Source organism: Bos taurus, chromosome 21, assembly GCF_002263795.3.
Source record: "Bos taurus isolate L1 Dominette 01449 registration number 42190680 breed Hereford chromosome 21, ARS-UCD2.0, whole genome shotgun sequence".
Lineage (NCBI taxonomy): Eukaryota > Metazoa > Chordata > Mammalia > Artiodactyla > Bovidae > Bos > Bos taurus.
Genome location: NC_037348.1, coordinates 49,244,602 through 49,259,750, shown reverse-complemented (window position 1 = coordinate 49,259,750; position 15,149 = coordinate 49,244,602). Strand labels below are relative to the sequence as shown.

The following is a 15,149-nucleotide window of genomic DNA, read 5'->3' as shown; positions in this document are numbered from 1 at the left end:
AGGTTTGTTTTTACTACCCTAGAAGCTTAATTCCAATTCAACCAAAATTATTTAGAAAAATGTAATAAACTATTTGGAATAGTATGAGATCATAAAGATGCTAACTCACTAATGAATGGACAGAAATATTAAATACATCTTCCAAATAACTGGTTCTTTTGGGGGTAATTAAAGCAATCAAAACTCAGATAATATAGTTTTCCCACATTTTTAATGAATTTTACATCATTTAAAATCAGCTATTTTAATTCTTATTTTTAAGATTCAAGCAAATTCCAAAGAATGGTTAATATATAAACAGTCACAATGCCATTCCATTTAAGCAAGCTTTACCCATTCACTCTACAAAAAAACAATGAGTACCTTACTATGTACCAAGCACTTTGCTTCCCAAGGAGCTCAAGGTACTAAACATACATCATCCTACAAAATGCCACTGAGAAAGCCATTATTCACATTACTGCTAGAGTACAAAACTCAGAAACTTGGGAGACCACAAGAAAACTCAGATTAGAACCCTAACTACAAAATCTAAAAAATTCATAAGGAGTAGTGTTAATTCACAGTAATATAAACGGTATGTACAAAATATAATAAAATAAATATTTTTTTAATGAGGGGTTAAAAAAAAAAAAACTACCTCTGCCAAATGCTGTATTTGGAACATCAAGTGCATAAGGATCTTTTTCTAAAAGTTCAATTTTAAACTCTGTTTCGGTTAATCTGCAAATAAAGAACAAACATTGCTAAGTTACTTATCTAAGAGAGTAAGTAAATCACTCACATTTCAAGAAAAATGCCACTATTATAAACTACTTTTTATTATCTCAATATCTACATAAAAGAAACAGGTCCTGTAAAATTATTCTGACTGAAATACCTTTATATATCCTCCACTATTTATTTTAGGGTAACAGGTTCCTTTTGCCTCATGACAGTGGTTTTGTTGAGGTTTGAAATTGTTTTGATCTTTTTCAAAACTAGGCTACAAAGAATATCATATCACAGAATCCAACTTTTAGAAAGATCTTGAAGGGCCCTCCAAGGTCAATGAGTTCAAACCTATTATTTTACAACTAAGGAAAGTGAAGTTAGGAGTTCAAATGATTTATGCAAAATGAAAGTACCAGGGTTAAAACTCAGGGCTCCCAGCTCTGAGTCATATAAGCTTTCCATTGTAGTGTTACCCATACGATTTCAATCATAACATAAAATTGGAATCTGATTAATTCATCCTATTTTATCCCTTTCCAAACTTTTTATCTGAAAAATATGACATTTTAAAAGAATCTTATTTCTAGTTCTATACCATTAGATCTGAAATAAAACATTTAATCATATGGCTTTAATTTCTGAGTAGAAAAGACAAGAGACTAAAACTAACACTGGATAATGTTAATAGTACATTCTGTCAAGAAATTATAACACTATGGGAAGACTTTTACAGTCTTAACAGAAAACCATTTACTCTTCCCTTCAATTGAACATTGTACTTTTTATCCTTTCATTTTGTTATCGTAAAGCAATGCCATCCAATATAATAAGACCACGGAAAAAGAAATAATAAACATTCTATCCATTTATTCATTAAAGATGTTAATACTCTGCGAATTACCATGTCAAAGAGATTTATCCTTTCTATCTCCATCTCTTATAATCTCCTTCTACCCACCCTGGTTTAAACAAAAATTTTTTAAGTTATACTTTTTACAAAAAAATCTATGAAGTTTCTTTCTGTTACAGTAACCTCTAAGACAAGTGTTTCAAACAAAAAATCTAGTAAACTCTAACAGAACTAAGGTATACTTTATTACTAGATATGTTGGGTCACTGAAAGTTTGTTTATCCTTATAAAAATATTAACTACTTAATAAAATAACAACTAAGAATAAAAGTCATAAGCAAAGTTTTTAAAGTATTCCTACTAAGATACTTACTTTTGTCTGTTGTGAGCATTTTCTTTCCTTAGATCATTGAGGTTTCTTTCAGCAGTCCGAGCTGCCAACTTAAGAAAAATAATATAAGCATACATAAATATCTTAATAATTGCATACAAATATACAAAAATTGCATACAATCACTTAAGTATGTAAGTATGCATTTCAGTAAACTCAACGTAAAAAAAACTTAATTTAGAAAAATATATCAAAAAGGAATGAGTTTCGTACAACCAGATGAGCCTAAGGCTGGAGTTTAATCATGTACTTGCCAAGAAATGCTTTCAGCTAGATGCAAAGTCAAGGATTAGAATTACTTGGTGTTGTAAATATCCAAATAACATGACAAGAGCAATGGAAGAGGACCCAAGCTTAGGAATGGAGACTCAGAATTATTATTATGCGTTGGAAGCATTGGCAGTAGAACAAAGTAACTATCTCTGGAAAGAAAGCACTGTAATTCTGTGAAACCACAAAGGTCTAAAAATGCTGGTAAAGGCTGTTTTTTTTAATGGCTGAATATAATCAAAGCATGCTGCATGTTTATTAAGTACACAGCACTGTAGAGATACATTCCTTAGTCTTTTACATTTACTTAGAGACACTTTCATTTAATAAAAATCAGAGTACCGATACATATGTTACAAGAAAAAAAAAGCTTATACCAAGAATATGCAGTAAACCCAAACAGCTGTGGGTAAAATTAAGCCTGCATAGAATACTACATCAGATCAGATCAGTCGCTCAGTCGTGTCCAACTCTTTGCGACCCCATGAATTGCAGCACGCCAGGCCTCCCTGTCTATACTACATGTTTCCCTGTTATTCTGTGGACTCTCCAGAGCAGAAGCAGCAGAGTGTGGAACATCACACCTGCCAGATTAATGCAGTTCACTAGAGCAAATGTGACAGTCACCAAAAGGTGACTCAGTCTATAATTTTGAACTGTACCTGAGAATTGACTTTAACTGGGCAAATATTCACCAAAAGTATAGCTTAACCACATGTTAGCACTCAGTACCAAAAAGATTTCAGGTGTAAATCTTTTTCCAAGTTACATAATCAATTTTGGTACTAACAAAAAAGAACACCACTGTAACAATTTTTGTTAACAAAATAACAATTCATTTAACTTTTAATGATGCAGAGCTAAAATCATTTCTAAATGTTTGCTAATATGTAACATATTTACTCTTAAACATATGGCACAAAAATGTGTAGTTAAGTCAAAAGTAAATTCTACTCTGATTATAGTATAGTATATATTAAAGATATACCTGCAACAAAGAAATATAAAAACAGACTGATGATAATGATTCACACTTGAAAAATTTACACCCAGAAGTTAGCAAAAACTGTAATTTTAGTAAATAACCAACCACATTGTATTCTAAAACATTTATATTCAGATATTGAACACTTATAATATGCAAAAAAGATTCTATTAGGAACAGGTGTTAAGAAGGAAAGAAAAACAGTCCCTATAAGCTTAAATCTGTGGTAAGAACAAATACAAATAACCACAGCACTTGCCACAGGATACAAAAAAAAAAAAAAAGTACTATGACAATTTAAAGGAAAATTAAATCTAACAGGATGGAGCAAAGAAATGCTCAACAGAAAAAGTAACATCTAAAATTAAGAAATTATTTATTATAGTAAAATAGTGGAAACAAACTAAAAGTTTATAAAATGAAAAACTTCATAAAAAATATCTATGATATATTAAGAAAGGTTATAAAACATTAATATATGATCTTGTTTTTTTAAACATATATATGTGCTTTATGTCTCAATGTATCTATAAAAGCATGGAATAAATTAAAGTACTACTGCTGATTACTTCTTTGTACTTTTCTACATGGTATAAATTTTTGTTCAATGAGTATATATTATTTTTATAAAATATCTTTTTAGTTTGAGACATGAAGGGCATATTTTCTGCATGTTTTAATTTAAGGTCAATGTCATTATTTACTAAACAAGAATTTCAATGTATTGAAAAGAAAAAGTATAAGGCTTGGAGTCTAAAAAACAAATCTATAAGACTTAGAATCTAAAAGGTCAATGTTTCAATCTCCAATCTTAACTCTCTAATCATGTGACCTAGGGCTGTTTCCTCATCAGGAAGACCTGAATTACAGTTATTGTGTGGACTGAATGAGTAATATATGTAAAATGCCTTAGAGTACAGTGCCTAGAATATATGCAATACTAATAAACATCAGTTCCTCTCCATCTTTAAAAAATAATTTTCATCTGAGCATTTAGAAAGGGATGAAGAAGACTAAATTCATTTCCAAGACCAGTGTATTATTTCAATAACAAATCTTCACTTGAACCCTCATTACAGAAGCATATAAAAGCTCAAAATTGGCAAGGATCCTGATATTCAACTTATTTAATTTCTTACTCTAAGCTGAAATCTCCATTCCAAGAAACATCCATGCCTAAAAATAAAAATATCTTCCAAGCTTCAGTTCAACAGTGATAATTTAACAGTTAACATTTACTGAATGCCTACTGTATGTCAGGTACTTGGCTATCAGAATTATCTTATTTAATGTCATCACAATAACTGTGAAATAGATACTAATATCTCTGTCTTTAGGTAAGGAATGGGTGGTAGGTGATAGAACCAGGATATCAACCAAAACAAGCTGACTCCAGACCCCATATTCACCTACTGTGCAAATCACTTCCCCTTGAAGACTTTGAGGGGCAAGTCTTTCAAAAGCCAGCTGTTAATGATAGTTCTTCATGTTAGAGAGACCATCCTGATCATTACTCAAAATCTATATAGTTATCACTTCCTCATACAGTTCCTCCACAGCACTGACATGTCCTTTCTCATGATGGTCTTTTTTGTACTGTGTAACAAGTAATTAAAAATCAGAGAATCAGATACCTGAATTATATTAATATAATTTTTAGAACTAGGACGGGCTTTAGATTATTATTTCAGCTAGTCCCACTGTTTTACAGATGAGTAAACAAGCCCATAGAATTTTAAAAATTTGTCCACAAGTAATTAGCTGGCAATCCACTGCTTGAAACAAGTCCATGAACGTTGCCTCACCTCCCCCAGAGTATAAGCCCCAAAGAGTAAAGCTTCTTGCAAGAAGTAAAACACTAAAAGCAGAGAAGGAAAAATCAGATTTGTGAAGAACTGTATCAAAACAAAGTATTTAGTTCATAAGGGATATAATTCCACTACTGGTGAAATTAAAAGAAACTGATTTCTTTATACACTACCTTTTTTTCTCAGTTGTAAAAGTATAACTTTACACTGCTCATCTAAATTAGGAAAAAGAACAATTTGACAAAAAAGCCTAAGAAAATTTAATACTTACCCAATTATCATGTGCTTTTTTCTCATGAGAAATAATCTGAAAAAGAAAAGTCATTAAAATACTACTACTAACTGTTTTTTCTGTAAAAAACATTCATAGCTACCACTATGATTTAATACAAAACTCATAAACTCAAAAATAACTCAATCATCTCTAAAAAGTCAGCAAGTATTATTTTAAAGCAAATTTTCATATACATATGATCTACTCTATTATACTTCTAAAACAAAAACAAGTAAAGACAATTCAAATTTTTGTCTAGTACATTTCTGTTTTACACAATAATCAATTACAATAGGAGATACCAATTAAGAGACAACCAGCTAGACTGGTTATATATATATATATATATAGGCTCCTAATGCTGCTATATGTTTATTTATTTACACAACTCAAATTCCCAAATCAGCAGTAGTTCACATAGCAACTTTAAACAATGTCTCTTGTCCCAGAATCTTTGCTCCCTAGAAATGTTCTGCCACCACATGCAAAACCTCAAGAGACTAACTACACTCCTGCATCAAAACAGATGTGAATTCAAACAAATCACCACTGTTTGAAGTTACACACACACACACATACCTGTCCTTGATAAGAATGAATAGTTCTCTCCAACTCTTCTTCTAGATCTTTGGCTCGCTTTCTATAAAGAACAAACAATCATTCTACTCTTAACATAAACTAAGAAATGACAGAACACACTATCTCTACTGAAAATATTAATTAATTTAACACCTAGACTGCTTTGTTTCATGTCACGCTAGAATTCCACATGTTCATCACCTTTGTGGTGCTGGTTTAGTTGCAAGGTTCTAAAGCATATTTTTTTCCTGATATAATTAGGTAAGCTTTAGGAATACTACTACTTGAGTTTACCTAAGATTTAGATGGAATATTGGCTCATTTTCATTTTTAAGAAGCATATTGGGAGATGTATTCAGATGTCTGTAGTCTTAATAGAACTCTAGGAAATTAAAGACCTGGGAGAAAGGAAATGCTATTACCTTTATACAACTAAAAAGACTTAAAGTTCATAAGACTATAAAAAGACTTTTTAAGACTAAAAACTTTTTTTGGATAAAATTCAAGCTTGCTCTTCCTAATGTAAAATGAAGTATCACAACTATTTGGAGTACTGCTGAATCTCGTCACTTATTTTCTCTAAGTTTTTATTATTTCTATTATTTTAGGATCGATTATTTCAGTAAGGATTGAGCTAAGGTAAAAACTAAATTTATGGTTTTATAAACACTTCTTCATAACTTTAATTAAGGCTTATTCTTCTTTTTGCAGCATACTTCTCAAATTGATTAATATTATATACATTCTTCCCCATGTGAACCAAAGAGGAAAGACCTTAAAATTAGTCACATTCATAAAGTTCTTAACTTTAACATAATATAGGATTGCCCATATTCAAATCCAACTAATCTAAGAGATTTTGAATTACATAGAGTAAAAGAAAAACTTTTTTCCTTTTTATATTTTCTGTATAATCGCATAAGAGCAAGACATCTAAATGAAAAATAATAAAATTATGGGGGATTTTTTTTTGAGTGCTCTGTTATTTTTTTTCTGCTTTGGGGCTTTTGTATGGATACCCTTCCTACCTCAAAAAGAAAGGGGTGAAATATATTCATACCTATAGGTCTCCAGCTCTTCAGCTGCATGGTTGATCTTTTCATCAGCTTTGGAAAGTTTCTCCTCTTTCTCTAACCGGTAATTTTCCTCCATTGTCAATTTCCTTAAAACAAAAAGGGTTTTATTTCTGTTATTGTATGTCATAAAATAATCAACGGTATACTTTTAATTATATCACAACTGGTGATTTATTCTACTGTTTCCCATAAAGCAACCTGCAAATATCAATAAAAACATCACATGTAAGAAAAAAACAAATGTACCTGAGTGTGGAATTTAATACTGTAGACTCAAATTGTAAAGCACCTTATCCAATAAAGTACTACTAATACAGAAGCTTTAAGAGTTCATCATTATCATTTATATTTTTATCATTAAAGAAAAAATGTTTCAAAATCAAGTAACTTTCTTAAAAAAATAAATTGATGAAATGCAACCCAATCATAAATTAAGAACTTTGAATAATAACATGCTGCTGCTAAGTCACTTCAGTCGTGTCCAACTCTTTGCGACCCCAGAGACGGCAGCCCATCAGGCTCCTCCGTCCCTGGGATTCTCCAGGCAAGAACACTGGAGTGGGTTGCCATTTCCTTCTCCAATGCGTGAAAGTCAAAAGTGAAAGTGAAGTCGCTCAATCGTGTCCGACTCTTAGCGACCCCATGGACTGTAGCCCACCAGGCTCCTCCATCCATGGGATTTTCCAGGCAAGAATACTGGAGTGGGGTGCCAGTGAAAGTCGCTCAGTTATGTCCGACTCTGTGACCCTATGGACTATACAGTCCGTGGAATTCTCTAGGCCAAAATACTGGAGTGGGTAGCCTTTCCCTTCTCCAAGGGATCTTCCCAACCCAGGGATCAAACCCAAGTCTCCCACATTGCAGGTGGATTCTTTACCAGCTGAGCCACAAGTGCCTTCTCCACAAGGGAAGCCTAAATCATCACATAAGCTGAATGCAAAACATTTTTAAGCTATTTTATTTGCCACTCAATGGAGTGACAAACGTAATTTATTACCTGTGAAGTATCATTTCATTTTCTTGATACAGTTCAGTCATTACTTTAAGTTTCTGCTGAAGTTTTTGAGTTTCATTTTCGAACTGTGTATTTTCTGACTGTAAAGATGCTTGTTCAGTCTGGAGATTTTTAATACACTCTACAGAAAAATGTTTTAAATCACAATTAAGGGAGCAAGTATTTTGAGTTACACATTAATATTTTATAAAAATAAAAATTACAAAAACTAATTATTAATAAACTAAATTCTTTCCAACAGAAAATCAATATTTTGTTCGCCTAATACCTTTTAACATGTTAAAGAGCTATATAAATTATTATAATTTTTTTATTATTTAAAGATTTCCTAAAAAAAATTCTAAAACCTTCAGTACTCTTTAATTGTAGCATCTAATTTTCAGTCTAGGAGACAAAAGTCACTAAAATTCTCAAAGTTTGGTGATGAGGATTTTGAAGGCAAATACTTTAGCTTAATATTTTCTGTGAACCTCTCCCACATGATTAATAATGCATCTTTTTTTCCCTAGTAAAAAGTTTACCCATTAATACTTCTACCCAGCCTCTTTTTAAGCCAAAATTTTTATACATGTTAAAAATCAAGCCAGAAATTTGGATCTTCTGATAATGAATGCCCCAAAGTCCTGCTGGCTTACACCAGATAAAGACTGGAAAGGAAAATACCAATTTAGCTTTGTTTCAACCTAAAAGAATCACCAATGAAAATTAAAATAAACAATTCTAATTAATTATGATTATAAAATAATTAGTGGATGCACTAATTAGATAAATTATTTCTCTTTCAACATAACATAATTCAACTCCTCTAACACTAAGGTGACATCTCCCCCAAAAATGTGTATGAATCATGACCATACCACAAATCTTGAAACAAGGCAAAACTCACTCTGCCTAAACAGGACAATTCCAAAATCATACTAACAATCATTAGAATTTTATTGATTTATGTAATATTATATAATTATTCTAAAACATCTACTAATTAAATATACACACCAAAAAGATAGTTTAATACCTTAACATTAAATGATTAAATGTACAGGAAATTGTCCACTTCTGTCTTTCCAAGAAATTTTTAAATCTAGATCAGTAAAGTTTGTTGACCTTTGGCCTTAAGCCATTGCCATGTCATCTTAACAATTCTTAACAAGCCATTGTTAAGTCACTTAACTGACATGTTGGATATTACTTCTTTTAAAATTGGATCATCTCTATTTAGAAAAAAAATTAAACCAACACTTAAACCTTCATTATATTTTTTCACTTCTACATTAACTATTTTGTTTCAAATCCTCTGTATCTTAAAATACCACTGCAAATGATTACCAAAAACAGCAGGTCAGAGGAGAAACAATTCAGAAGAAAACCTTTCTGTTCTGAATAGAAGATCAATTATAGAAATTTATCTTTCATGACTCCCTAAAATAAGAAAGATTTGCAAGAAGGGACACAAAGTCTCCAAATACTAGTTTTAGAAAAATAGTAATTTGCCAAGATACCATATGAAGTGATGGGGTAACTGGTGAGCAAATCTGTTACTATCCTAGCACTTTCTACAGTTCCTCACTGAAAGCCTGTTAATGTACTAAAATAGGGCTTGCTTGAAAGTAGGCTCCATATCTTTTCCTCTTGTAAATCTCCCATGGCTTTTAGTACTATACATTAGCAAAACTTTAATATTAATGTTTTTCAAAATTCAAAAATAATCCAACTACCAGTACCATGTGAATAGGGCAACAATAATTTTTTAAATAATCTGTATCTTTGGTGGTTCAACCTTTTCAAAAAATGTGTTATTATAAACACAGTTTACTTATTTTAGAAATTTTTGAAAATATAGATAAGTAAAAAGAAAACAGAAATCTGTCCATGATCCCATATTCAAAGAGAAACATGGCTGACATTTGAGAATGTCCTTCCATCATTTTTTTTGCTAACAGTTATGCTGAATTTTTTTTTTTTTTTTTTTTTACAAAATGGAATGTTACTTACATCAACTTTTAAAATTTTGGAACATAATAGTATTTGTTCACTTTAGGAAAAAAAACGCTATCAGCAAAATTAAAAAAAAATCTTTTCAATGAAAAACAAATCAGTTCTACAGGTCTAACATCATTCCCATATATGTTAATATACTATGCAAGGACATTAGAGGAAAAAACTGTACCATAAAAAGATCTATGAAATATAGAAGTACCACTATTAAAAATCAAATTTGCAATTAACAAAGATATTTTTAATTAAGTTTTAATTTGCTACTTTTAAACAACTAAAACCATACCAAATATTTGACACTGAAATTAAAAGTAGAGCTTTACATAGTTTTTTTTAAAATAATGCCATTAATTTTATATAAATATGGAGGAAACGATATGGCTTTACCAACAATGAAAACTCAGACTAACTTTTCACAAATAACAAACAAAAGTAAAAGTAAAAAAATTCAAATTGTATCTCCCCATAATTGATTCAATTAATGTTCTATTCTCTATAAGGAGACGTATTTATTTAGAAAAACTTTGTAAGTCTATAGATTATCTACCTGTAAGCTCTTCTTTTGTTTTATCAACTTCAGATAATTGAGTGTAAATTTGGTTTCTTTCTCCTTCTAGGGTTTTTAAAGAAGCTCTTAACTTCAAAGAATGGGAGAAGGAGAAGAAAAAAAGCAACATTAAACAATTATACCAAAACAAACAAAAATCTCAATATACCATCCTAATCCTTTGAAACTCTTTTACACTCCGATGAAATTACTGCCCAGACTACACAAGCCAACAATGGAGTTTCTATCTTAGAAAGTTAGCAAAGTCATCAACACATGTAAATCTCAAAACAGGCATAAAGAAGTCAGTGATTAATGTTTGAACAGCAGCTGTTTGCTTTCAGCACATAAATTTTGATCAAAGCAACCTTCACACTACATTACTGAAACTTCACATTGATCAATAAAGATCAGGATACCACTACCAGGATGAAAGAGAACAGGGATAAACCACAAGAAAATGAATCTAGTACCTACTTCTCAAGATAAGATATGGGGCAGCAGAATATTAGAAAACACTGAGACCCGAGAGTGAAGAACATTCAAAGAGGAAAGTATGGGAAAATATGTAGTAAACATTAATACAGTCCTTATCCAAAGAAATGAGTGCACACCTTGAAAATGTTTATTACAATAAATTCTAAAAACTAACAATATGAATTTCTAGTTACCATAAAAAAAATTAAAAAGCAACTGAAGAAAATTCTGATCACTTCTAAAACTTCTATCACTTATATGGTAACTATAAAATGGACATTTAAAAGAGTTACTAGGATATATGGATTTAATCCATGCTTTATTTGTTTCTCTATATTCTTATGTAGTAATGCAAACCTTAGCAGCATGAATCAGTTTCTTCAAAGCTCCTTTTGGTTGATTATCTATAATGAAAAACAAAACCATAACAACTTGAAAAACAGTACAATGCCACAACAGACAGCCAAATGATTCTATTAGTTCACTTAACTAGAGCTTTATAATCCCTTGCTACAATAGAGAATTTAACGTAAGGCACAACGGTCTCAGACCTGCTCCCAGGAAGCTAAACAAAAAAAGCAATGGAATTACCATAGAATCACGTAACATGGTTCTTCACCACTAACTCCAAAAACAGAGTTAAAATAAGCATGTGGTAGTCACCTAAATCTAGCCCCCAGTTTCAATTATTCTTAGAATCCCTCATCAGACAAAATATGAGCAGAATTATATTCCAAATTAAAATAACATTAAATGTGAGTTTTCTCATTAGAAAAATAATTATTTCTTACAAGATAAAGCAGAAGTAAAAAAGTACAAACAGAACTATATGTCTTTACTTTGAAGTGTACTTTTCTTCCAAGACATTAATGTTATCATCAAAGAAAATCTTTTAAAAAATCACACCTTCTCCTTCACACATTTTTTACTGATATAGAAAATGGAGGGAGAGAAAAGAGAAAGGTTACAAAAGTCAGAGAAACTATCATTGGGGGAAACTCAATGAAGATACCTGAAACCTCTTTGTACTATTCTTACGATTTTCTGTGAGTCTATATATCAAAACAAGATGTTCTTTTTTAAAGTCAAAAGAACTGATCTGAAAATACACTAAGTGGCTATAGGGAACCTAACTTTTGCTGAGTTTTCATACTGCAACCAGCAATGGCAATAGACTTTGGGATGGTCAAAATTAAAGTACTGTCAAGATATGAACCATCTAAAAAAATGCACCCTAAGGCATTCATTTATATAACACTCAATTTTCCAACTACTCACCCACCCATTTATCAGCTTACAGTACAGGGGAAAACAGGCATGGAAAGAATTATGATGCAATATGAAGACTGCTGTGGTCGTGGTGGTCTAGTCGCTATTTCATATTCGACTTGTGCGACCCCTTGGACTGTAGCCCGCCAGGCTCCTCTGTCCATGGGATTTCCCAGGCAAGAATACTGGAGTGGGTTGCCATTTCCTTCTCCAGGGGATCTTCCTGACCCAGGGATCAAACATGCATCTCCTGCATTGCAGGTGGTCCCCACATTGCAGGCGGATTCTTTACCACTGAGCCACCAGGGAAGCCAAAGACTGCTATAATGTACAACACATAAAAAGAACAGAGATGAGGAAGGCTGAAAGTCTATCTGAGGCGCTGAAGAAAGATTTACTGAAATGGAGCTAGCCTAGCTGAAACAGCTGAAGCTGATAGTGAGAGAGGAAAAGAATATTACACAAGTGTATAAGGAGTCTTATAATAGCACATGGGGAACTAAAAGGACATACAAGAGCCAGCCATCATTTTCAGTAACAGATGATGTTATGACTTAATACCTAGGTGCGCATCATTTTCTGAATCACTCTTCATTTCCCATTCCAAGTTATCATCGTCTGCAATTTCTTCACCAAGTACAGCAGTCCAGTCTTTCATCTTTCGTAAGCGCTCTGTCAGAGACTTGACGTTTACCAAAGGGGGGAAAAAAAGAGGGTAATGTCTTATGCTGGCTTTACAACCTCTGAATGCATAACTGTAGTCTAAAAATCAACCCACATGGATAAAAGTACATGAGCTCTCACTCTCTACCCAGCATAAAATATGTAAATACCCTCAAAAACTAACATTTATTTACTATTAAGGTCTACAAGTTAAAAAATAACAACTGGTTACTCTTAATCAAATATGAAAAGTGAAAACTGAAAAGTGGCAGTCGCTCAGTCAGGCCCGACTCTTCGTGACCCCATGGACTGCAATTCCCCAGGCAACAATACTGGAGCGGGTAGCCATTCATTTCTCTAGTGATCTTCCAACTCAGGCACGGAACCCAGGTCTCCTGCGTTGCAGGTGGATTCCTTACTGTCTGAGCTACAAAGGAAGCCCAAATCAAATAAACAGAATACGCAGTAATGGCCCATTTTTACACGACTACACAGTAACAAAACATTTCTTACATGGTATCTCTCATTTGCCACAATAAGAGTAGTCACAAACATGAGAAGAAATTTTGTGTGAAGTTAAACAAATCCCCAAGTGATATATGAAAAAAGAGATTTTACAGATTCAATTTATTCAAGTAAACAACTAGCTGAGGAGTTCAACTGACACAACTGACAAAAAGAAAAAGAAATTGTAAAAGAGAATCTGAGTCGCAACATTAGAGGTTTTGCTACAGTACTTTTTGAATTTTCTTAAAGAGGCTCCCCTGTCCATGGCATTCTCTAGGCAAGAATCCTGGAATGGGTTGCCATGCCTGCTCCAGGGAACTGTCCCAACCCAGGGATCGAGCCTAGGTCTCCTGCACTGGCAGGTGGGTTCTTTACTGTTGAGACACTGAGGAAGCCCCAGAAACATCCTTAGCAGTGAAGTAAGCAGTGTAAATGTATAGCTTTCAAGGTGACATCATCCACTTCACTGTGCAGGTTACAGAATGTTAGTTGTACATCTTATTAGTTAATATTAGTTAACATAATAAACAGATACTTGAGTATCTGTTTGCTGCTTAAAAACATAAGATTTAAAAGTGTAGGCAGGAAAAACTGGTAGAAGGGAGAGATAAGAAGTAGGAAAAACATCAATAAATCTTAACAGTAATACCAATTATCTTATTCCTAATGGAGTTAAAGTGCAATTAGATTTACTTAAAATATTCATCTCTGTGAAAGTACATATACCAGTTAATCTAGGCATTAAAGATATTCATATTTATATTCAATGCATATAACTTCATTTGTCCAATTTATAAAATTCTTTCCAATTCTTCTCATTAACAAAAAAAGATGGCAATCTTAAGATAAAAGCCAAAATCCAAAATCCTTTGTCTTTCTTCATTAAATATCTAGACTAAAATAGAAGAGAGAAGAAAAAAGGACACAGAGAATATATGTGTGTGTGTGTGTGTGTGTGTGTGTGTGTGTGTGTGTGTGTGTGTGTATACATACATACTACAAATCTACAAGTTTTCAAAGAACATTTTGCAACATGAATAAAAACATAGTACAACTAGTAATGTTTGCCAAAATGTACATCTCCTCAAAATAAAAGCTGCTAAAGCAAAATTTCTTATATTTCACAATTAGTATAAAGTTCTAGCTTAACTCAGTCATTAAACTAGCCGGGCTGTTTACCTTAATCTGATTTTCTTTATCACACAGAACTTGTTCGACATGTACTTTGGAGTCTTCAAATGTCATTCTCTGTTTATTAAGCTCATTCACTTGTTCTCTCCATTCTTCAGCTTCTTGTAAAAGCTAAAATTTAAACCCCAAAGAGAAAGAAAAGCAACTCTTATTATCTCATCATATTTATGTGCAGGTACACTTATTCATGGGCTTTTCTTGTGGCTCAGCTGGTAAAGAATCCACCTGCAAAGTGGGAGACCTGGGTTCCATCCCTGGGTTGGGAAGATCCCCTGGAGAAGGGAAAGGCTATCCACTCCAGTATTCTGGCCTGGAGAATTCCATGGACTGTATAGTCCATGGGGTCACAAAGGGTCGGACACAACTAAGCGACTTTCACTTTTCACTTTCACACTTATGTATGTAAGGTGTATCATTAAAAGAACCTCACAAAAGGAAGAAGTAACTCATTACTGTATCAAACTCAGGTGTGGATGCACTTATTTATATTACCTAGGTGCACGACTAATAAATAGGCTTCCCTGGTGGCTCAGTGGTA

General features: G+C 32.5%; 1 protein-coding gene across 13 annotated transcripts in view; it reads right to left on the bottom strand.

Moving 5' to 3' along the window:
* Positions 1-15,149, bottom strand: part of MIA2 (MIA SH3 domain ER export factor 2) — a 97,174-nt gene that overhangs the window by 21,932 nt on the left and 60,093 nt on the right. For all 13 annotated transcript variants that reach the window (XM_005222083.5, XM_005222085.5, XM_005222084.5 and 10 more), the window contains 10 exons: positions 14,600-14,722; positions 12,812-12,932; positions 11,339-11,385; positions 10,505-10,595; positions 7,945-8,083; positions 6,932-7,033; positions 5,872-5,932; positions 5,290-5,325; positions 1,938-2,005; positions 641-723 (listed from right to left, as the gene is read on the bottom strand). In XM_005222083.5, the coding sequence (XP_005222140.2) occupies positions 641-723; positions 1,938-2,005; positions 5,290-5,325; positions 5,872-5,932; positions 6,932-7,033; positions 7,945-8,083; positions 10,505-10,595; positions 11,339-11,385; positions 12,812-12,932; positions 14,600-14,722 (871 nt within the window). The remainder of the gene's footprint in view (positions 1-640; positions 724-1,937; positions 2,006-5,289; positions 5,326-5,871; positions 5,933-6,931; positions 7,034-7,944; positions 8,084-10,504; positions 10,596-11,338; positions 11,386-12,811; positions 12,933-14,599; positions 14,723-15,149) is intronic.